General features: G+C 41.9%; 1 protein-coding gene across 2 annotated transcripts in view; it reads left to right on the top strand.

Moving 5' to 3' along the window:
• Positions 1-24,571, top strand: part of LOC147374474 (ATP-dependent translocase ABCB1) — a 101,567-nt gene that overhangs the window by 10,011 nt on the left and 66,985 nt on the right. For both annotated transcript variants that reach the window (XM_086397278.1, XM_086397277.1), the window contains exons 4-7: positions 9,518-9,689; positions 21,416-21,476; positions 23,768-23,959; positions 24,395-24,566. Coding sequence is in view for 1 of the 2 variants with exons in the window: in XM_086397277.1 (XP_086253403.1) it covers positions 9,518-9,689; positions 21,416-21,476; positions 23,768-23,959; positions 24,395-24,566 (597 nt within the window). In the remaining variant the exon portion in view is untranslated. The remainder of the gene's footprint in view (positions 1-9,517; positions 9,690-21,415; positions 21,477-23,767; positions 23,960-24,394; positions 24,567-24,571) is intronic.

Raw genomic sequence — 24,571 nt, 5'->3', positions numbered from 1 at the left:
TCCTGCCTAAGCTGCAGACTTCCTTTCACCTGTCACCTGTCAAGCCCAGCCCAGGCAGATGGACCATCTGTTTTCTTGGTGCCTGAACCCCTGCATCTGATGGGTGCTGGAGAAAAGCCTCATGGCAGCATGTATCCCACACAGAAATGCTACTCTTCCTCTTCTCGCTGAGTATGTTAAGCCCTTTACGAATTTCCCATGTCTCCCCACAAGCCCCCAGCTCTTCGTGGATGACCCCCCCTTTTTTTTTTTAATTTCACAAACCAAATGGAAGTCCCATGACAGAAGTTCCTCAGCTCTTCTCTCAGTCTACAAACACACCAGTACCCAGGTCAATTGCTTCCTCCTTCCCTCCTGTTATAACAGAGGAAGCATTTGGTTCTTTAATCACCCTCTTGTACACTGTGCTTTGGCTCCTGTATCCTCTACTTTCTCAAGGACCTTACATTATTATTATTATCCTTTCTCTTCTGTATCCTCCATCTCTCCTCTCAACTGGGTCTTTCTGATTGGTATTTACATGTCACCTATCTTATTCACTAATGCCCTCCTTCATTTCACTAAGCCTCCTCTAGCTTGCTTCACAAATAGGAGGTGACTTTGCTTTCTGTCTGTATCACTTCTTACATTCTAATTTGTCTCTGTCTCCACCACTCACCGATTCAGTGGACGGTCTCTGCTGACTTTTAAGTGGCACTTGATGCTGTTCACCATATTCATTCCTCCTGTTTGCTTCTGCAATGCCAGAGTCTGCTCATTTTCCTCCCGGTTCTTTGGTTCTTTTCTTGTGTCACCTTTGCCTGTGAACTTAGAGCTCCTCCACCCCCAATCCTTGGAGTCAGTGGTATTGTTGGCCTTTCTCTAGTTTCACATGGCCGTTTCTAAATCATTTTCATGCAGAACTCCTTTTGTATTTGTTTCATTCTGCACAGTTATAATAGCGTCTATCCATTGGCAGCGATATACCTTCTAATTTCTAGTCACTTCTGCTTCTGCATTGAGAACCTTGGCATTTGATTGCTTCTCCTTTGTTCATCTGTGGGCTCCACATTCTTTTATTTTTGTCACCTTATTAAAGTCTCCTAGGTGCCACATTCTTTGACCTCTTCAGTTCCAACAGCCTTCATCCCTACCTTCCTTTAGTAAATTGCACTATGAACAAAGACCTTTGGTTTATCATCTGGGTGGACTCCCATCTCCGCTGCTGTAAACTCAGATGAACCTCTTCCCCCTGCTTCCCCAACTACTTCTGATCCTTCTTGCTTGGCCATTCTTCCTTAGTATCCTTTTTTTTTTTTTTTTTTTTTGAGTATTTATTTTCTATTGCTGCTAGCAATAGTGGCTTAAAACAACACAAATGTATTATCGTATAGTTCTGTGGCCCCAAGTCTCACTGGGCTAAAGTCAAGGTGCCATCAGGGCTGGATTCTCCTCGTGGCTCCAAGAGGGAATGTTTCCCTCCTTTTTCAGCTTCTTCAGGCTTCCTGCCTTCTTGGACTCCTGGCCCCTTCCTTACTTCCCTCATCATTTCTCCAACTACTGACTCTGATCCCCGTGGCTCCCTCTTATAAGGCTCCTTATGATGACATTGAGCCCACTGGGATAATCCAGGATAATTTCCCCATCTCAATATCCTTAATGTCTGCAAAGTCCTTTTTATCACGTAAGGAAGCATATTCACAGGTTCCTGCAATTAGGATGTGGTCAAGCCCGGGAGGTGGGGCATTATTCTGCCTCCCACTCCTGCTCTGGACTTGGTTCTGTCAACCACTCTCTACCTCCTCGTCCCCCTCCTCCACGTTAGCTCCTCTACAAATTATCTTACCCATAGCAGTCACATCAAGTCACCTCAGTTCCTGCCTGAAAACCCTCTAAGGAAGGCCTTTCTTTTACACTCAGATGGGAGGTTTAGCATAACAACAAACTCCCTCCTCTGGCCATCAAAGGCCATCTATAGCCTGACCTCTGTCTCATCTCTAATTTCATTTCAGACAGGTCTCCTTCACCTTCTTCTGGCCACAGTGGTCGTCATGTCTGGTCCTTGAAACACACAGGGCTTGTATTCACCCCAGGATCTTTGTGTTTGTTCTTTCTGCCTGGGATTCTGCCTTAGGGCAGAGGGGTTTGGTGTGTTTTCTTCATTGCTGTGCTCCAGGATCCTAGAACAGTGCCTGGAACTTTAATAGGGACTTGCATACTGAATGAATGTTGAATATTGTGAATGATTGTTAAACATGTCTATTTTCTCTTTATTTGCATATTAGTAAAATATAAGCTTTATGAGGAGTGATAGCCTTTCTTAGTCATTGTAGCTACTAACTAGAACCATGCTTGATCCTTCAGTTCAGTTCAGTCGCTCAGTCGTGTCTGACTCTTTGCGACCTCATGAATCACATAGCACGCCAGGCCTACCTGTCCATCACCAACTCCCAGAGTTCACTCAAACTGATGTCCATCAAGTCGGTGATGCCATCCAGCCATCTCATCCTCTGTCGTCCCCTTCTCCTCCTGCCCCCAATCCCTCCGAGCATCAGAGTCTTTTCCAGTGAGTCAGCTCTTCGTATGAGGTGGCCAAAATATTGGAGTTTCAGCTTTAGCATCAGTCCTTCCAAAGAACACCCAGGACTGATCTCCTTCAGAATGGACTTGTTGGTTCTCCTTGCAGTCCAAGGGACTCTCAAGAGTCTTCTCCAACACCACAGTTCAAAAGCATCAATTCTTCGGCACTCAGCTTTCTTCACAGTCCAACTCTTACATCCATACGTGACCACTGGAAAAACCATAGCCTTGACTAGATGGACCTTTGTTGGCAAAGTAATGTCTCTGCTTTTGAATATGCTATCTAGGTTGGTCATAACTTTCCTTCCAAGGAGTAAGCGTCTTTTAATTTCATGGCTGCAATCACCATCTGCAGTGATTTGGGAGCCCCCCAAAATAGTCAGCCACTGTTTCCATTGTTTCCTCATCTATTTGCCATGAAGTGATGGGATCAGATGCCATGATCTTCGTTTTCTGAATGTTGAACTTTAAGCCAACTTTTTGGAACTCTCCTCTTTCACTTTCATCAAGAGGCTTTTGAGTTCCTCATTACTTTCTGCCATAAGGGTGGTGTCATCTGCATATCTGAGGTTATTGATATTTCTCCCAGCAGTCTTGATTCCAGCTTGTGCTTCTTCCAGCCCAGTGTTTCTCATGATGTACTCTGTATATAAGTTAAATAAGCAGGGTGACAATATACAGTCTTGACGTACTCCTTACTAGGTGCTTAATAAATATGTTTCAAATGTTGAATGAATGCATGCATAAATGAATGAAATCATTGACTTTGGCCTCCAGCCAGGTACCATGGTAAGATCATGTGCGCCATCTTGCCTGCTGGATATTACCTAAGCCTCTCCCCTGCCAGCACCTTCTGCTTTGCCCTGGGGAGTCTACCCCTTGACTTTCAGTCCTGATCACCCTGTCTCCTGTATGGTTCTGGTTCATCCCCTCTCTCTTCCCTGTAAGTATCTGACCAAACAGTTTTCATTTCCTTGTATTTAAAGGGCTCTAATTGTAAATAAACTTCTGTATTACATTTCCCTGGAGAAGGAAATGGCAACCCACTCCAGTATTCTTGCCTGGAGAATCCCATGGACGGAGGAGCCTGGTAGGCTACAGTCCACAGGGTTGCTAAGAGTCGGACACGACTGAGCAACTTCACTTTCACTTTCTTACATTTCACCCTATGTATTACATGTTTTTTGTCTACTTGATCCCTTACCGTAAGCTCCTGAAGAATCTTATTTTATGTTTCTAAAACCAATGACAGTACCTGCTTATATTGCATATTAGTATTATATCATATGGCTAATAAAGGTTTCTATTATGAAGTACCGTTTTTAGCCTCATAACAGCTTTGTGAAACTTTCTGTATATGAGTATTTTCCTCATTTTTAAGTGTAGAAACTGAAGGTGAAGGTTATTAAGAGATTTTTTTCCCTCCAAAGTCTCCTTTTGAGTAGATGACAGAGGTGGGATGTTGCCCTGAGGCTTTTGTCCTATTCAGCGGTGTTACTACTGCCCTCAAATTGAAAGGTTGTTGCTGAGCCGTGAAAGATGCCGGAATTCAATCCGGGGCCAATGACGAGGCTTAATCACTCAGAGCTTTTGTGTAATAAAGTTTTATTAAGGAATAAATGAGATAGAAAGCTTCTGACATAGGCATCAGAAGGGGGCAGAAAGAGTGCCCCCCTGGTAGTCTTTAGCCAGATGTTATATTGCTACTAGCAGTCTGCTAATTAGAGAAAGGAAATGTCTCAAAACTCAGAGACTGGCACCAGGCCCCTCACCTACAATGTGCATTTTGAGATAACACTGGCACAAGGTGAGTTGTCCAGGGCCATAAAATGATTGACATGAATCTTGAAGAAAGACAGGTTTCCAAGCAAATACAGTCTCATTAACACAGCTTAAGAGAACATTTGCATGAGTCCGTCAAGTCCTTCTGAGGCTTAGGCAGAACAGACTGGAAGATGGAGTCTAGGGTAAATGCACAGGCCATTAACATAGCTTAAGACAAACAGTTCCTTAAGAAAAACCTCATTGGTTAGCTCAAGGTTTGAGAAAGTTAAGCTTAGGTGGAACCAGGTGTCATCTGGGCAACACCAAATTTTAAGAGAAACCTCTTTTTAAATTTGTACAGAGAAGGGGGAAAAATCTAACACTTGTTTGTTTCCTCCTGCTGCTTGAGAGAGAGAGAAAAAATGTCCGACACTTGCAGCCTGATTCCTCCATTTGGAGACCCCTGGCCTTCCTGCCTGTTACCCTCTCAAAGTCTTCTTACCACATCCCTCCAGAAATCAGTCTTGCCTCACGTCACAAATAACTATGAGGTTTTGTACTTTTTCAAATTTGTCCTCATTCTCAGACACTTGTTTGTATCTGTGCTCACTTTAGCTCATTCCTTCTAGCCTGAGATGAAGAGACATACCTTTCCCTACTGGAGAACCTTTTCTCCTTTTAAAAAGTTTTATTTTGATTTTTCAACCACATAGAAAGGTGGAATAAAAAATATAACCTATATACTCATATAACCATTGTCTATAATTAGTAGTTTTTAACATTTTTTTACATACATTTCACCTGGAATTATAGATTTCATGATATTTTCTAAGTACTTCCGTTTCTGTCTCTTAATTTTCCTACCAAACATTTTCCTCTAAAACATAATACAGTGATTATATTTAACAAAGTGAATGTTAATTCCTCAGTATTATCTAGTAGTTTGTATTTGAACTTTCACAATTAGCTCCCCTAAGTGTGTCTAACAGTTGATTTGTTCTGTTTTCTTCTCTTTTTAAATAACATTGACCTGTTGAAAATATGGTACCAGTTTTCCTATAGAATGCTTCACCCTCTGGACAATTTCTATTACTTTGTTCTGGTGTCATTTAACTTATTATTCCACATCTTGCGTTTCTTATATGCTAAAAAAAGTAAAAGTCTTTCAGTTATCTCCAACTCTGTTGTAACTGATAGACTGTAGCCCACCAGGCTCTTCTATCCATGGGATTTCGCAGGCAAGAATACTGGAGTGGGTTGCCATTTCCTTCCCCAAAGGATCTTCCCGACTCAGGGATCGAACCCAAGTGTCCTGAAGCGTAGCCAGATTCTTTACCATCTGAGCCACCAGAGAAGCCCTATATACTGAGAGTTAAGTCTAAAGATTTTAATACATTCCTGCTAAATATTTTTGGTAAGAAAATTGCATAGGGAATGCTGTGTCATGTGTCATCACACCTGGAAACATCACATGTCAGTGTATTTTACTTTTCTGTGGTACCGAGTTTGATCGCTTGATAAAAGTGATGGCAGATTGGATTCCTCCATTGTGGAAGGAGCTCTATCCTCTTGCAGATATGAGGGGTCTTGGGGCATCAGGGAATATCTTGTGTCTCCTAATAATTATTGTGTCTTGCCTGCTGATGATCCCTCACTCCAGGTTCTCAAAATAGTGATTTCTCTTATTTTCTAGGACATTGTTGCACCTCAGTTTCCCTCCTGTATTTTCACCAATGCTCTCTTTGACTCATTTACCTACAAACATGTAGAAGATTTCTTTAAATAGTTATCCCTTGGCATTACAACCGTCTCTAGTAACCATCATCTCTCTTGCTTTTGTCTTAAGGTCATAAAAGAATGGTCCATGTGCTATCTACGTTACTCGGTCTCCAAATTATTCTTAGTCACACTCATTATTTCTTGCTAGACTACTGGACCGCCAGGGAAGTCCCCCTCCTTGCTTTTCAACCTGTGGTAAACTTTCGGATCTGGGAGGAACCATTACCTTCTTTATGAAGCTTTTCCGCAAAGGACAGAACGACCCATTCGCTCAAGTTTGTGTCTTCTCTGCTCTGTATACCATGCTGTCAAGGCATGCAGAATATATATGGAATACCCTTTTTTTTTTTTTCCATTTGAATTGTATTTTTGGTATTTATTACTGGATTTCTTCAGTCATTGAATAGCATTTAGTAAATGTTTATATTCATGGCCCACTTTCTTTTATTCCAGTCAGTGATTAGTTTTTGAGGTGGACAGTACTTTGGGAGTGGTGATGAGGGAAATCCTTGTATATCAATTATCTTTGCTTCATCTATTGAGGAATTCGATACTTTTCCACTTTATAGCTTTTAATAGAAGGTAAATCCACCTGCCAGTGCAGGAGATGTGGGTTTGACCCCTGGGTTAGGAAGATCCTCCCGAATGGGAGAAGTATTAATCGCTTCCCAAGTGGGCCTGTCATAGCCCCAAGCCCACTCCCCTTACTGTGTGCTCTTCTCATCAGGTTTGCGTCTCAGGAGCTTACTCTTTCTTTCTTGTGATTTGCCTGCAATTAAAGAGTTTATGCAGATCTGCTCTGCTCTTTGGGAGGCATGTATCTAACTTGTTGCTTTCCCTTTCCTTCTCACTATGGAGGCCTAATTGGTTTCCCAGGTGGTTCAGTGGTAAAGGATCCGCCTGCTGCTGCAGGAGATGCAGGTTCGATTCCTCTGTTGGGAAGATTCCCTGTAGGAGGAAATGGCCACGCACTCCAGTATTCTTGCTTAAAGAATTCCATGGACAGAGGAACCTGGTGGGCTGAGGTTGCAAAGAGTCAAACATGACTGAGAATGCACGCAGGCATGGAGGCCTAATTACACTAATACTGCTTAACATTTATGCCAGTGCTGTTAGGCAGCAGATGTTTGACCCAAGCCACTTTCTGAAAGCAGCAAAACATATTTCCTCAATGGTGTTCTCAGAGGGACCTTTGGCAATCATGGTGTTTTAACCAAGAAAAATCTTGAGCTGAAAAGTGGCTTCCACTCGTGGGAATCAGAGTCACAAATACTATATTTCTTACATTGAGCTGTTATCAGTTCAGTCACTCAGTCATGTCCGACTCTTTGTGACCCCATGAATCGCAGCACGCCAGGCATCCCTGTCCATCACCAACTCCCGGAGTTCACTCAGACTCACGTCCATCGAGTCGGTGATGCCATCCAGCCATCTCATCCTCTGTCGTCCCCTTCTCCTCCTGTCCCCAATCCCTCCCAGCATCAGAGTCTTTTCCAATGAGTCAACTCTTTGCGTGAGGTGGCCAAAGTACTGGAGTTTCAGCTTTAGCATCAGTCCTTCCAAAGAACACCCAGGACTGATCTCCTTTAGAATGGACTGGTTGGATCTCCTTGCAGTCCAAGGGACTCTCAAGAGTCTTCTCCAACACCACAGTTCAAAAGCATCAATTCTTCGGTGCTCAGCTTTCTTCATAGTCCAACTTTCACATCCATACATGGCCACTGGAAAAACCATAGCCTTTGTTGGCAAAGTAATGTCTCTGCTTTTGAATATGCTTTCTAGGTTGGTCATAACTTGCCTTCCAAGGAGTAAGCATCTTTTAATTTCATGGCTGCAATCACCATCTGCAGTGATTTTGGAGCCCCAAAAAATAAAGTCAGCCACTGTTTCCCCATCTATTTGCCATGAAGAGATGGGACCAGATGCCATGATCTTAGTTTTCTGAATGTTGAGTTTTAAGGCAACTTTTTCACTCTCCTCTTTGACTTTCATCAAGAGGCTTTTTAGTTCCTCTTCACTTTCTGCCATAAGGGTGGTGTCATCTACATATCTGAGGTTATTGATATTTCTCCTGGCAGTCTTGATTCCAGCTTGTACTTCTTCCAGCCCAGCATTTCTCATGATGTACTCTGCATAGAAGTTAAATAAGCAGGGTGACAATATACAGCCTTGACGTACTCCTTTTCCTATTTGGAACCAGTCTGTTGTTCCATGTCCAGTTCTAACTGTTACTTCCTGACCTGCATACAGGTTTCTCAAGAGGCAGGTCAGATGGTCTAGTATTCCCATCTCTTTCAGAATTTTCCACAGTTTGTTGTGATCCACAGAGTCAAAGTCAAAATAGATGTTTTTCTGGAACTCTCTTGCTTTTTCCATGATCCAGTGGATGTTGGCAATTTGATCTGTGGTTCTTCTGCCTTTTCTAAAACCAGCTTGAACATGTGTTATAGATCTCTGTAATGTTCCAGAATGTCCTGTGCATCTCATGAATCCCTCGTATGTAAGAGAAGAAGGAAGATGAAATTAGGCACGTTCAGGGTGGTATGGCTGTAAATTGGTACAGCCGTGGAAAACAGTATAGAGGTTCCTCGAAAAAATAAAAATAGAACCACACTTCTACTCTTGGGTATAGATCCAAAGAAAATAAAACATTAATTTAAAAAGCTCTCTGCACCCCAGAGTTCTTAATAACAGTATTTACAATTGCCAAGATGTGGAAGCAACTTAATTGTCCATTGACAGATGGGTGAAGAAGATGTGGTGTACACACACACATGCATACAACGGAATAGTATTGAGCCATAGGAAGAATGAAGTTATGCCTTTTGCAGCAACGTGAGTGGACCTAGAGTGTACTGTTCTTAGTGAAGTAAGTCAGAGAGAGACCAGCACTGTGTGTTATCATATGTGTAATCTGAAAAATAAATGAATGAATATAACAAAACAGAAACAGACTCACAGATACAGAGATCAAGAGTATTATCTGTGGGGAGAGGAAAGGTAGGAGGGGCAAGATAGGGGTAGAGATTAAGAGGTATAAACTAACTATAAAATAAATAAGCTACAAGGATGTATTGTACAGCATAAGGAACATAGCCATTATTTTATAATAACTTTAGAGTGTAATCCATTGAATTATTGAGTAACTGTTGTACACCTGAAGCTAATATATTGTAAGTCAGCTATAGTTTAATTTTTATAAAGTGAATAGATTGAGTCCAATATAAAGAAGAAGGTCAAAACTCAAAAAGGAAGAAGAAGCAATTGCCTGTTTCTCTTAAGTTATTAGGCCAAGGTGGTTGCAATAGTAGTCTACAGCTAACTATTTAGATTTTGGATACATTTGGAAAGTAGAGTTAACCATCCATGACATCGTGCTAATTGTTCCTATTGTCTGTATTTTCTCCTTTTTTAGTTTCGCTATTCAAATTGGCTTGATAGGTTGTATATGGTGCTGGGGACTTTGGCTGCCATCATCCACGGAGCTGGACTCCCCCTCATGATGCTAGTGTTTGGAGACATGACGGATAGCTTTGCAGCTGTTGGAAGTTCCGGAAACATAACTTTTCCAAACACAATTAATGGAAGTAAGTGTTGTTTGTGGTACTGATTTTTTTGAAAGCTTGATGAAAAATCATTGACTCAAAGTGAAGTTTGTGGAGTCTTCACTAAGTATGCATTAGTGTGTTTAGTGCTGCGTGAGATGAAGGGGTCATATCTGTAATGAATTTGAGAAGATGATATTCACAGTCATTAGAACATACAGTGAAAGTGCTGGTAGAGATAGATGGGAAAAGAGAGAGCTCTATGAAGTCAGAAATATCCCAGGCAGTTTCAGGAAAAGGTGTTGGAACCTAATCTGGTATTTGAATTTTAAGTAGAAATCAGTTACACAGTTCCGTGACATATTGATTATGGGTATAAGAGACAGGAATCCAAGATGATTCTAAAGTTTTTAGTCTGAGAAACTGCATGAGTTGGATGCAGTTACTAACAATTGAGATGAGGAAGATAGAGGGAGATCAGTTTTGGCAGTAAATACCAGAAATTTAATTTTGGGCATCGTCACAGGTTGGGCTTTTTGGAAACATGGAAATGGAGAAATGGGGACAAGAGAAGCTGTGTGTGTGTTTAGGATGGGAGAATAACAGCTTGTTTGTATGCTGATAGAAATTATCCAAGATAGAAGAGAAAGTGATGTTTTGGGAGAGATGGAGAGATTCATTTGAGTGCTGTCCTTGAGAAAGGAAGGAAACTTATGCTTAAGAGGAAATACTTGCTTGAAGTACAGGCATGAATAGTTCACCAACAGTAACGGGTGAGAAGACAGAGTATTTGAATGTTAGTGCTCAAAGGTTGGTATACTTGGACACGAGGACTTGTAGAACTTGTCTTCTCAGTCAAATAGGAAGCAAGACATTTGGCTGATCAAGAAAGGAAACCTAAAATAAGTTTTGGGAATTCCCTGGCCATCTAGTGGTTAGGACTCCACCCTCTGCTGAGGGCCCAGATTTAATCCTTGGTCAGGAACTAAGAAAAATCTCCTAAACTGCATGGCATCACCAAAAAAAAAACTAAAATAAGTTTCTTAGCAGAGTGAGAAAGTGAGTGGACTAGGGTGTCACACACTTTCACATCCTTGAACTTGATTGAGGAGAAACTGGCTCATAACTGAGCTCCCAAGTCACCTTTGGTCAAGTGTACATTGATTTCGACTAAACCGCACAGAGACTTACAGCCTGATGTGCACTCAAGTCATGGAAACCTTGAAGAGGCCTTTTGTGCACTCCAGGATTTAGTGACATAGATTTTTCAGGACCTTAAGTCTCTGATGATTGCTGTGAATCCTTTCCCCCAGAAATATGCACGCAGATGTGCATGCCATTTGGGGGTCTTTATGGATCCTCTGATACCTGTCTGTGGATCCTAGGAACTTTGTGTGTGTGTGTGATGCTGAAGAGCACGTTCTTTACCCTGCGGCAGGACTGCTTCAAATTATGTGAATGCCGGTAATGAGTTTGGCTAGAGAATCTTACTGTGTGTCTGAGTTCTGTAAAATTCTCATGTGTTTGTTAAGCCCCTTCAAGAGGACCAGCCAGAAGATGTTGCACCGCATTTGGACTGGCACCTTTCTTTCACACCAGTCAGCAAAAGGAAATGTTTAAGGCTTTCTGTGTTCATTGGTTCCCATGCATGCTGTAATTTAGCAATATTCTTTGGAGTTGTGTTACCACCTTACAATGCAAGAATCTTTCAGTGCTCTGTGGTAGCTCAGCCGACTTTATATGTACATCTGTGACCCATTTTGATCTTACTCATTTTTTAATTCAGTCCAGACACACACATTGATCTAACTGTGGGAGGTTTCTACTTACCCTGCTATATACCTGCATGTACCAGTGCTGAACCCAGCTGTGTTAGTCAAGAAATACCGGGCTGTTAAGGCAGCTGTTGAAGGTTGGCCCAGTCTGGGAAGAGTGGACTATCACATGGCTCCCTGCAGCTAGCAGAGCTGAGCTCACATGGGCCACAGGAAACGCACCTTGAGCCGTGTGGATCGGTCTGTTTCAAACTTTATTTTTAAAAATGTTTTGTATAAGTTTATTGTGTATAATGTTTAGAGGTTGTTTTCCGTTTCCAGTTATTATAAAGTGCTGACTGGAGTCCTTGTGTTGTACAGTACATCCCTTGTAGCCCGTCTTATACCCAGCAGTTTTGTACCTTCCCCTCCAGGCCCTGTGCTGCCCCTCCGCTGCACTCCCCCCTCTCCACTGCTGACCCTGGTTTGTTCTTTGTATCTGTGAGTCTGTGTCTCTCATTATGTTCACTAGTTTGTTGGGTTTTTTTTAGGTTCCACATATGATTGATAATATCATACAGTATTTGTCTTTGTTTTTGACTTATTTCACTTAGCATGATGCTGTAGAAGTTCACACATGTTGCTGCCAGTGCCAAAATTTTGTTCTTTTTTGTGGCTCAGTAGTGATCGATTGTATATGTATATATACACCACATCTTTAACCATTTATCTGTCAGTGGACACTTAGGTTGCTTCCATATCTTGGGCAACTGCAAATAATGCTGCTATGAACATTGGGATGTGTGTTCAACTGGTCTTTTTTTTAAAACTGCATTAACATTTATATACATTTTATCTTGATCACTGAAAAATTACTTGGCCCTTACTTTCATAAGAAAATAATCGAGCTTTTTACGTAGGAGTCCGAACCATTGCTGTGTCTTGGCTTTGCCTGGTCCATATTTACGTGTGAGACGGACAGTAACCTGACCTAGTTACCTAGTAGCGTAGTAAGTCCTCACAATGGTCCGGCTGTGGAGACTTGCTCCTCCTCGGCACGCATCGTCATAGATGTCCGGATCACGGAGTTTCCACCTGGGGAGGTAGTTCGTGTTGCATTCCTTGCCAGTCCCTCCCGTTCAGCTCCCTCTTCCAGTCTTGGGGAAACCTAGAGAACTATTTGGACGTTTGGTCTCTGTCTCTGCTACCTTCTGAAGAGATGCTGTATTCAGTAGTTACAGTGCTGGCTCTGGAGCGTAGGACGCCTGGCTCTGAAACTCCACCTTTGTCACTTTTTAGTTAAGACGATTGGGGGATTATTTTCATACCTTAATCTCCTCATCTTTGGAACAGTTAGATAGCAGTAGGACCTACTTCATAGAATGATTGTGAGAATTAAATGGATTCCTCACTTAAGGCTCACAGAAGAGGGATTAGTCATAAAAAAAGTGCTCAATAATTGTTAATATTTGTAATAATTATCAACAAGAAGCTCATGCTTCCATGCTCCTCACAAATGAACCTACATAACTTGCAATGATATGGCTCCTTATCTCCTTTCATCTTTTCAGAACTCTGTGATACTAACTCAGTTTTTATAGTTGTTGAAAGGCAGACTGCAAGTCACTCAGTACCTGTTATGAATGTGAAGCCGTCTTCTCAGGTGCGTTTCCTTAGTAACTATGGACTGCTAGCCATGCCCTTCAGGGAAGGCAAGGGCCTCAAACTATGGCCCGTGGGCCATATCTGGCCTATTGCCTCTTTTTACGCCATCTGTGAGCTTAGAATGATTTTTGCATTTTTAAATCACTGGGAAAAAATGAAAGAAAAATATTTTGTGACACATAAAATAATTTGAAATTGAAATTTCAGTATCTATACATAAAGTTTTAGTGGAACACAGACATGCCCACTTGTTTGCATATTATCTATGGCTGCTTTCATGGAAGCCACAGACGTTGTTATACTATTTATGGCTACTCCCTTTAGGGGAGTTTAGGATGCAGATCAGAAATGAGGCACTCTGTGCTCTGGAGAACTGGCAGAACAGGTCTTCAGATAGATGTTTTCAGGATTGGATCTTAGGAGGCCAGTTCTTGCATCTCCTCATATCTAGAAAAGCACTTATTTCCTTCATGGGGACATTAGTTTCTCTTGACTAGCAGAAAACCTTTGCAAAGATAAGTGCTTGTTTGCGAGAACTCCCCCTTCACCGAAATTGAATATATACTGTCCTTCCCTCGCCACTTGTTTGGAGCAGTTTCTCAGAGCTATATGAGGTGCTATCTCCCAGACTATAACCTTCATTTTGCCTAAAATAAAACTTAGCTCACAGCTCTCGTGCATTTTTTAAAAAGTTGACCGAGTGCTCTATGTACCAGCAATAGTATGTGTCCTAAAGAAGCATTTCCAGCCCCCAGGAAACTTGGTATAATGGGTGGAATGTACCGGGAGCCAACCAATGCAGTGGATGTGAGTAGTGCTATGATACAGAGATACACAAAATACTTGGGAAGGGAAGGATGGGTGTTTGGCTCCATTTAGGAATCATGGGAGGCTTCCAGGAGGAGGTGATAACCAAGTTTGGTCAGTTGGTATCTCTCTCATGCACAAAGTAGACATGTTCTGTGTAACAAGTGAAAACATTTAAAAACAAATGTTAAATAAAAAACAAAGCTAATACCCTTCTCTCACCACTACTCCTGATTGCCTCTCCCCTGTCATATATCCTTCTGTGTCTTTATGATTTATCTCTACATTAATTTTTACCCAAGGACAGTCAGTATTCTGTTATAAACCTCTTTGCAGATTCAGACTTCCAGATGTCCTGAAGTTTGCCTGGATGGGAAGGATTTCAAAGGTTTTGATGTTGGTCCTGGAGATGAGGGCAAGCAAGCTTTCTGATGCTTCTGGTGGGAGAATCAGCCTTCTGGGACCCCAGACACCCTCAGACCTTTCTTCTTGTCCTTCTCCAGGTAGAACCTCGTGACCTCTTCATGGGGGCAGACTAGATACCAGAGCCTCCTTGTTGGATAGGAAGTATTCCTTGCTTAAGGAAGCTTGGATTTGCTAAGGCTCTTGAAAGTCTGGGAGTTTTACAATAAACATAGGCTTTAACTAGACAGTCGTAAAAACTTTTGAGTGAGCATGTCCTTCTCTGCTGCTGTAATAGACCCATTATCATCTTTCTCTTCTTGTAACACCTTTCTCTAATCATCTTTTTGTTGTGGACCTGATATCCTGATATCCTCCCTTGTATCTCCATCTTGTTAGATTTTGCCTTTGCTTTAAAATCTCTGTTGACTTGGGCCTTGCGAACTCTGATCCACTTGTGTGGACAGAGCTTCACCAGTGCTGAAGTTCTGTAGTCTTCTAGGAGTTCTCATCTTCCTCATGAGACTATGCACTGCCGGAAAATGAGCCTGAGTAAAGGTGATTGTCATTTTTAGACATGTTGTGTTAAAGGTGACAGGTTGGGGACAAGTGTAAACGATATCCAGGCAGTTGAAGGTAAGAGACTGAATCTTGGCACAAAGAGTAGGCCTAGAGATTTGGCATCATTTGAGTTGAAGGGATGATAAATCTCCTGGGCCAAGATTCATTGGGCATTTAATATCTTCTGGGCACTCTTCTTAGTGCTTTGTGTGTATTAACGCCTTTATTTCTTCATGGGCGTGAGGTTGATACTGTTATTATTTATACATTACAGATGAGGAAACCAGGGCTCAGAGGGTTGAGTATATTTAATTGACTAAGGTTATAGAGTTACTCACTATTTGAACCCATGCAGACCAGCTCCAAGTCCAAGGAATCAGGTAGACAGAGGGAGACCCAGAAAGGAAGACACTGAGGATTACATGTTAATCCAGAAATGAAAGTACTGGGAGAGATCTGCCATGTCTCATGGTGTGAGTGTCACCCAGAGGTACCCTGAAAATAAACTCTTGATTATTTGTCTCTAGTGGTTCAATTGATGGTACATGGATGATTTTTCTTTTTCTCCATAACTATATATGTCTTGGTTGGTTCTGTTTAGTCTCCTACCAGACCGTGGGCTGAGGAAGGGAGAAAAGGAGACATTCAACTGCTAAGAGAAGTTAATAATTCAGGGAAACAGGAAAAAAAAGTAGAAATAACTTACTTTTCTATTTATCTTTTACCATTTCTACTCTTACTTCACCAAAACTCGTGAGGAATGTGAAAACTATTTGTGAAATGCCAATAATCAAAATAATGTTTATATTCTGCTGCTTAAAGTATGAACATACAAAGAATATGCAGGTCTTGGGTGTGTGTCCTTGGTGTTGAAAAGATAGAAAACACTGCCGTCAGTGTCGTCAAGGCCAGCGTGATGAGTGTGCTTCCGACTAGAATGATAGCTGATATTTCAGTTCTAAGTACTTCTTAAAAATTTCCATGATGGTTGTTTTTTTCATTTGCTCAAGGATTTCTTCTGCTCTCAACTATTTCATTGGAAAAATTCTTAGAGATAAATTTCTGGAAAAATCAAATACCAAATAATGGCAAAGTATTTTGCAGTATATTGTTTAGTGTGGCAGTTTAATTTTTAAGTTTGAGTAAAAACTTAAAATATGTTTAATTTTTCTAGAATAGTAGTTGTAGTGTAAAATAGTCAGATTTTTTTGTTGTTGTTGTTACTATGGGGGAGATGCTTTTTTAAAAAGTAGGTTAGTTACAGTGTAAACTCTATAAAAAGTAGCAAAAATGAAAATAGATAATACCTGACTCGTTCTAGGTGTTTAAGAAGTGAGATGAATAAACGAGAGACCAAATCACAGAATTTTATAGGTGAAAAAGAGCCCAGAGAATCATCTGGCCCAAACCCATAATTTTGTAGATGTAGAAACCAGTGGAGGCCACAAGGGAATTGCTTGCTAGTGGGCATTGCTGAATTCCTGGGCCAGGAATCCTGCCTTTTATTCTGGTATTTTCCCCACTCTATTGGTAGTTTCAAATTCTGCCTAAAATTGAAGCAAACACTTCAAACCCAACTTTTCATTTGGTCTTTTCTCTCCCTAAGATGCCATCCTGTGGACTTACATATTAGTGTATCAGGCAGGGCAGCCCCGAGGTACCACTCTTCAGGCCAGGAGTGACGGTGGCTCCCAGAGGCACCTCGGTCACCTGCAATGAGCCCAGCCACCCTGAGTGTCAGGCAAGTGCCAGAGGGGAGTGATCATCTAAGCAGAAGGTCCAAGTCGCTCTTGGTTGTGTCTGATGGAGCTTCCTGCACAGATGATGGGAACAATTGAGTCACAGCATTCTTGGGCTAGAACGGGGCTAGAACGGACCTGACAGGCCATTGAAGGCAGTGGTTCCCTCATGTCTTTGATCAGAGAATCCTCCTGTGTGAATGATATCTGTCGTAGATGCTGCCCGGGGAAATCAGCTCCAAGAGAGGCTTCCTTGGTTGAAAGTGGTGGAGGGGAGGACCTCTGCTAACTGTCTCTCCAACCACCCGGCAGCAGTGCTGAAGTCACTGCATGTGTTGCCACCACATTTGTCCTGGCTGCAGCCCGTGCTGAGTCATCCTTTTTCTTCCCAATTCCTCTCTGTGCTTCCACTCACCCTCGCCCTCTAGTATCTGGTTCTCCACACACTCTCAGGAGGAGCTTTAAAATAAAAAATGTGTTTGGCTGTTCTGGATTTTAGTTGCAACATGCTGACTCTTAGTTGCTGCATGTGAGAACTTGTTCCTTGGCCAGGGATTGAACCCAGGCTTCCTGCATTGGATTGCTGAGTCCTAGCCACTGCACCACGACAGAAGTCCCTAAGAATGAGCTCTTACAGACATAGGACAGGTCACATCTATCCTCGATGGTTTTCCATAGCCTGGAATAAATCCGTTTTCCATTGGCCCACCTGATGTCCCCCTCCTGCCTCGTCAGTCTCATTGGTTGTTGCTTTCTGAGTACAGCCCACCCACAGTGACCTTCTCACTGTTCCAATAACACTCTCATTTCCTCCCTGGCTAGGGGCCGTGTAGAACCTGCCCCAGCTTCTTATCATTCATTTCTCCCACAGAAAGACCTTCGTCCCCAGTCCACTCCAAAGTTACTGTAGCATCACTGCTTTATTTCCCTTTTATGAGTTAGTACACTTATCTTGTTGATTTATTGAGTTACTTGTTTATCCAGTTCAGTTCAGTCGCACAGTCATGTCTGACTCTTTGCGAACCCCATGGACTGCAGCCTGCCAGGCTATTACAGCTTCTCAAATGGGAAGAAAGGTGTAACAGAAAAAAGTTCCTGTCTTAAGTTAACTGTCTTACTATTTCAGCAGTGGTACCCTGTCACATGCAGTTTGGGGTCTGATAGTGAAAGGGTTTCCTACTCACACAGAATCCAGTGAGATTAGAAAAAGAGGCGCTCTTGTTCTGGGTTGTGTCCAGAGTATCCAGAACAGAGCCTGCTGTGCAAAGTGGTTTGAAAACCCCTTTATAACATAATCTAATTTTACCAGTTAGGAAATCACAGATGTATCCATGTCACATACTTGTCTTTACACTGTTATTAAGCGTTCAGTAGTTAAACTACTAAACTTATTGAGATATTTGGGTCAGATAAAAATGTAATTAAATGTGATTCCAAAATGGTATGAAGTCTTTAGTTGTGGTGCTGGACACTGTTTGGTGGTTTAGTCATTAAGTCGTGTCTGACTCTTGTAACCCTAACCCCATGGACTGTAGCCCGCCAGGCTCCTTTGTCCATGGGATTTCCCAGACAAGATTTTGGAGTGGGTTGCCATTTCCTTCTCCAGGGGAACTTCCTGAGCCAGGAATTGAACCTGAGTCTCCTGCATTGCAGGCAGAAGCCTATTCAGTGGTAGGTTTCTTTGTGGTCTTGCTTGGTTTTAGAAAAGGCCTTCCTTACTCCAGGTAGTAAGGTGGTGGTCTGCTGTATCTCTGTTTAACCCCACAATATGCAAGACACATGTACGAAATAGAAGGATTGTTGGCATATTCTTATAAATGGTCTGCGTGTTGCTGGCTCTGTGAAATCCTTGAAGGTCTTTGGAACAGGCGCAGGTACAGCAGACAGAGCAGCAGGCTGTGCACCAAGGGTACAAAGGTAAATGACACAGTCATGTTCTCAGGCGCTCACACCCGTGGAAACGGCAGGAGGAGTTGGGTATGAACCGTGGCGTGTCTGTTCTAGGGTTGATTTAGTCAGCTGAATCGTGTGTCAGTTACTCTGGAACCCTGTGAGTCACCCTGCTGGAGATAAGCCACTTAGGAAGAGGTCATACTGAGCTCATGCGTGAAGGACCAGTCTTTTCCAGGAGAAAGACTAGGAAAAGGCAGTCCAGGTAGAGAGAGGAGAATGAAGGAGGGCTTAGAGGAGGAAAGCTGTCAGCACTTCTCCCCTCCATCTCATCTCAGTATGTGGACAGTAGCTTTTCGTCTGAAAGGACAGAGCTTGGTCTCATGAAATTGAAGCAGCATCTTTTGTCATGCCCTGTTTCCTCTCTAATCCCAAGGGCAAAGGCTTCAGGAATGTGATGATCAAGCAGACCTGGGCTCTGTTTCCTTTTATGCTGTGGTATCCTCGCCCCCTACCCCCAACCCCAGATGGTGGCTGCACAGTGCCCTAGCTACTGGGATGAGGAGAAAGGGTGGGGATAAAAAAAAAATCTGGAAAGTCATTGTGTGGCTTATTGTGGTAAGATTGTAAAGGAATTAATAGGGCATGTATGGCTCTTGGACTTTGTCCTTTATCCAGTGGACTGTCATTTAAGGTTATTAACAGAGGCAATATAATTATATTTTTGTTCCCAAATAGAAGATGTGGTGGCAAGATAAAGACTTGATGGGATTAGAAAAGCCAGTTAGGAGGCTCTTATTAGAGCAGATGTAAGAGGTAATGGGGACCTGAACCAGACATTAGCTATGAGGAAGGAGAGGATTTGAGTGGCGCCCAGACAGATGCAGGAGTCACTGAAGCTGCGCAAGTGGTAGAGGCCACCCTGGGAGTGAGTGTAAAATTCTGAGAGGCAGCAGCATGGAGGGAGGAGAGGGCATGAGGAACTGGTGGATAAGACTAAGAGAGAGGGATCAGAGTTATGGGAGGATGAGGAGGATGAGGTGCTGGAAGCCAGAGGAGAAAGTGGTCAAGAATCTAAGCAAGTATTTTATTAAAATAAAAGCTACACTTAAATATTTGACTTTTCTTGTTGGGGAGGGATTAATTAGGAGGTTGGGATTATCATGTATGATATAAAATAGATAACCAACAAGGATCTACTGTGTAGCACAGGGAACTCTACTCAATCTGTTGGAGAATCTGAAGAAAAGTATATGTAGGTACATATATACACACACACATATACATGTACATATATACATGTACATATATACATGTACACTCATATACACATAATGTCTACTAGTTTTTATATACCATACCTAGGGAGCCTAGATGATCTTTTCAATCATGTATCCACCTCCTTCCTTCCACACAACACACCCATACTCCTGCCAAAGCAGCTTACTCATTCTTCACACATGCAGTGTTGTTCTCTTTGCCAGAAAAACTTTTCCTCTTCTTTCCCATACCTGTCAAGAGCACACTCAGCTGAACTAGGCCCTCTTATGTTGCATTGTAACTTTTGAAATGATTACAAGATTTAAAGTGTGCTCTCTGCATTGATCCAGCCATCTTGATTATGACAATGTATACTACAAAAATATTCACCATGTATGTGGACAGGTATGTTTAATGTGGCATTGCATGTAACAGTAAGACTGGAAGCAACTGAAATAGATGCAACTTTGAAAAAACAAAGATAACACATACACACACATGTGAAAGTCACTCAGTCGTGTCTGACTCTTTGCGACCCCACGATCTATAGCCTGCCAGTCTCCTTTTTCCATGGAATTCTCCAGACCAGAATACTGGAGTGGGTAGCCATTCCCTTCTCCAGGGGATCTTCCCAACTCTGGGATCAAACGCAGGTCTCCCACATTGCAGAGATATTCTTCACTAACTGAGCCACCGGGAGGCCCCATTTACACACGTACTGACATGGAAAATTGGCCACTGAATGTGAACTGTGATTCTGTCTTTTAAAATAAGCATGTATGTGTATTGATGTATGTGTAAAATTGCATATAGAAAATAAAATCTGAAAAAAATTCACACCAGAATAGGAATAGTGGCTAGTGCGTGTGTGTGTGTGTGTGTGCGTGCGTGTGCGTGTGTGTGTTTGGAGGGAGGTGTTAGAGTTTTAATGTACCTTGTCCCAAAACGTTAACATCTGCTAATACTGCATAATACTGGTGTTTATTACATTCTTCTTTGTATCTTACATTTTTAAAATAAAAACTGAAGAAATGTGGTGTTCAGTTTGAAATACTAAATGGGTTTAGGGTCAAGTCTGCACTGATATTTATCAGGACAAAGCCCACAGAAAAGATTTTTCTCCATGTCCTCTTGGAGTGGTATTTCATAAAACATTTTAATCCAGGGATCACTAGTATCTCAGGTGACAGACTCCTTCTTAATCAATGCAGCTTTCTTTGCACAAATAAGCTTCGCTGAACTTTGTGTGTGGTTGCACACATCCAGTAGTAAAGGATTTGCACAGATGCCCTGATGCTTATAGATAATTGCAATTAAATTAGTTCGACCCATTTTTGTGTAAGTTGTTAAGTGACACAAGTTTGATTCATTTTTATATGCTTATCTTTTTGAAATTTCCTCATTTGTCGGTGCCGGGTCTGAGTTGCGGCATGTGGGATTTTTTTGGGGGGTGCGTGGGCTTTTCCTGTTGGGAACGTGGGCTTCTCCAGTTGTGGCATGCCTGCTCCAGAGCGTGAGGGCTTAGTTGTCATGCACAGCATATGGGATCTTAGTTCCTTGACCAAGGATTGAACCCACGTCCTCTGCATTGGAAGGCAGATTATTAATACTGGACTATGGAGGAAGTTCTATTTATATGCATATTTTTAATGGAAAATAAAGAGACATAACAGTGTGTGTTTGTTTTGAGGTGAACTAGGTACTATAGACGGAACAGAGTATGGCAAGAAGCTGGAGAAGGAAATGACCACGTAAGTAGACATTTTTCTACTATTGTTAAGTCTTTCTGTCTTAATCCAATTGTAATGTGGTTAAAATTTTTGCACTATTATAATAAAGATTCAAAATTTTGAGGGGAGCAACATCATTGTTCATTTTTTAGGAGAATACAATGTAGGTTTTTTTCTTAAAAGCATTTGCTGCATAAGACACTCTAAGGTGAAGGCTGAGCCTGGATCAGACTGGTGTATGCGTTGGTAAATATAGAATATCATCTGCAGGGAAATTAGAGGGGTTCAAAGTGGGCTTGTTGAAAATGCAGTTAAGAATCACATTATTTGCAATGGCTTTGTATTATTAGTTTCCTTCTTGGCTGGCTTTAGTCATGATGTAATGAGATCAGTTAACAGGATTTTTTAAAATATAGCATCTTATTCTGAACAATGAAACAAGACATTCCAGAATAAATATAGTCCTTTTAACCTCAACTTACTTTGGAAGCTTTCATTAATGATTTACTTACCTTGAAGTTTGCTCTCAGAACAGCTTATAAAACATGTCCAAAGGTATGAGTTGGTGATTCACAAGAAAATGATTGCACATTATCCTGTAATCCTAATCCTAATCCTACTCTAGAAGGTTTGAAGAAAATGGACATATTTGACCATATTTTGAAAGTTGAGAAGCAAACACCTCCAGATACTCTTATGGAGAGGCACTTTTTTAATATTGATGAAAAACAGTGTCTTATAACCATCTTGAAAGTGAAAGTTTCTCAGTCATGTCCAACTCTTTGTGACCCCATGGACTGTAACCTGCCAGGCTCCTCTGTCCATGGAATTCTCCAGGCCAGAACACTGGAGAGGGTAGCTGTTAGCTTCTCCAGGGAATCTTCCCAACCCAGGGATCGAACCCAGGTCTCCTGCATAGCAGGTGGATTCTTTACCATTTGAACCACTCTGGAAGCCCGTAATCATCTTATAAATACTTAAACACAGGTATTGTTTTCTGAGTAAACGTAGACTGGTGGCTTACAATATTTTAGCTCATTTTCAAAGCACATTCCACTTGTTAAATGAGGCTTCTTTTTAGCTATCTCTTGCTGTATCATTAACACTTGGATAAAAAATATTGAGTCATCTATTAACTAAAATTTAGTATTCTAATTCTATCTTCCCTGATAAATACATTGTACATTACCAGGTATAACTTGGGGAAGATAACGTTTACATCAGGCTGTGAACATTGATATCAGCAACTATTTGGTTATTACATCACCATTTTTATAGTTTCTGCATGATTCATATACTTTTTTCTTTGAGGGTGGCAAGTTGTGAACTTTTAAAAGCAGGAATATTGGAATCCTGTATTTCATTTTTGAATGTTTGTTTTTACCTAAAAAGTAATTTCTTAGTGAAGCACATATGTTGTTTGCTTTTTTCTATATGAAGACTCATATAAGGAAATACAAATTTGGCATTTCTAGTTGATCAAGGGTCTGGTTTTAGAAAATACTCATTCTTTTTATCATTAGAATTTAAACTGGGGGGCCTGCTACTTGATTCATTAAGCATTTCAGGATAACTCATGATGGCCAGTTGGGCAGATGATATAAAAACATTTTTTATTCTCAGTTGTCTGTTGGCAGATTAATAACCCAAAAGGTCAGGTGACCTTTTGGTTCTTGGTTTCACTTTCTGGCAAGTTCTGTCCCTTCTTTCCATTCCCCAGTGTGCAGAAACCATCCCAGTGTTCATCAGCTGATACCGGGGTAATCCAGGTGTGCGGGGTGACACTGGTAGACCTCACCTAATGCTGTGATGCTTTTAGGCACCACTCACGTCTTTCACAATAACTGGCGTTCTCTCCATGCTAATTGCGTGCCAGGCACAGACGCAAGTGTTTTTATAACTGTTACAGTTCTTTTTCTTGGCCATGGTACGAGGCATACGGGATCTTAGTTCCCCAATCAGGGATTGAACCCATGCCCTTGGCAATGAAAGCATGGAGTCTTAACTGCTGGACCGCAGGGAAGTCCCACTGTGTTACAGTTCTTATCTCCATTTTGCCAGTTAGAAAACTGGGACTTGGAAAGGTGAAGTCAGCCTGTATTGCAGTTAAGAGCTGGGATTTGAGCCAAAACAGTAAGCACACTCTTCACCATGACATTCTACCAGGGTGGCCGTAGTTGGATGCTGACCATCAGCTCTGCTTTTAAGGAGGGCAAGATTGCCAGATGACTGAAAGGCAGGGCGGGTGGTCTGCTGGGAACAGTGCATGGATGAGAAAGTGGCATGTGTGCAGCTTTCTTGTTGCTTTTCAGGTACGCCTACTATTACTGTGGAATTGGTGCTGGCGTGCTTATTGCCGCTTACATCCAGGTCTCGTTCTGGTGTCTGGCCGCTGGAAGACAAGTACACAGAATCAGAAAACAGTTTTTTCATGCCATCATGAAACAGGAGATAGGCTGGTTTGATGTGCATGACGTTGGAGAACTTAACACCCGCCTCACAGAGTAAGTACCTGGGTGTGTGTTGAACTCTGACCTGTGCTTCTTATTCTTTTAAAATGGAAGTGAGGTCATAAAATCTGTCAGGAGGTAATCCCTGGAGGCAATGCCCATCCCTCAGAAGTAATTCTGAAACTAAATTCCTTCTGAGTCTTGATCGTGCCTCATGCATCTTTTCGTTCCCACAACCCTGACAGGGCATGAAGAGGTCCCGCAGGACTGGTAGTGAATGAGGGGTTGGACTTGCCAGACCCAAGACATCCTGTGGGAGTGAGCATTAGGGCGGTGACATGATACTTGCTGGGGACCTTCCTGAGCAAAATCCTAGATGTAAACTGATTTACCCCCCACTGAAACAAACAAACAAACACTCAACTAGCTTCAGGAAAAAGGTTCTGGTGTTCATAATCCTGATGTTTATTTCTAACACTGTTCTTTCAGTGATGTCTCCAAAATTAATGAAGGAATTGGTGACAAAATCGGAATGTTCTTTCAGGCAATGGCAACATTCTTCACCGGTTTTATAATAGGATTTACAGAAGGTTGGAAGCTCACCCTTGTGATTCTGGCCATCAGTCCTGTTCTTGGCCTGTCAGCTGCTGTCTGGGCAAAGGTAGG

Source organism: Bos grunniens, chromosome 4 (assembly GCF_055505025.1).
Source record: "Bos grunniens cultivar Pamir isolate PY7600 chromosome 4, Bosgru_T2T1.0, whole genome shotgun sequence".
Lineage (NCBI taxonomy): Eukaryota > Metazoa > Chordata > Mammalia > Artiodactyla > Bovidae > Bos > Bos grunniens.
Note: the sequence above shows the minus strand (reverse complement) of the source record. Positions and strands in the feature narration are given on the sequence as shown.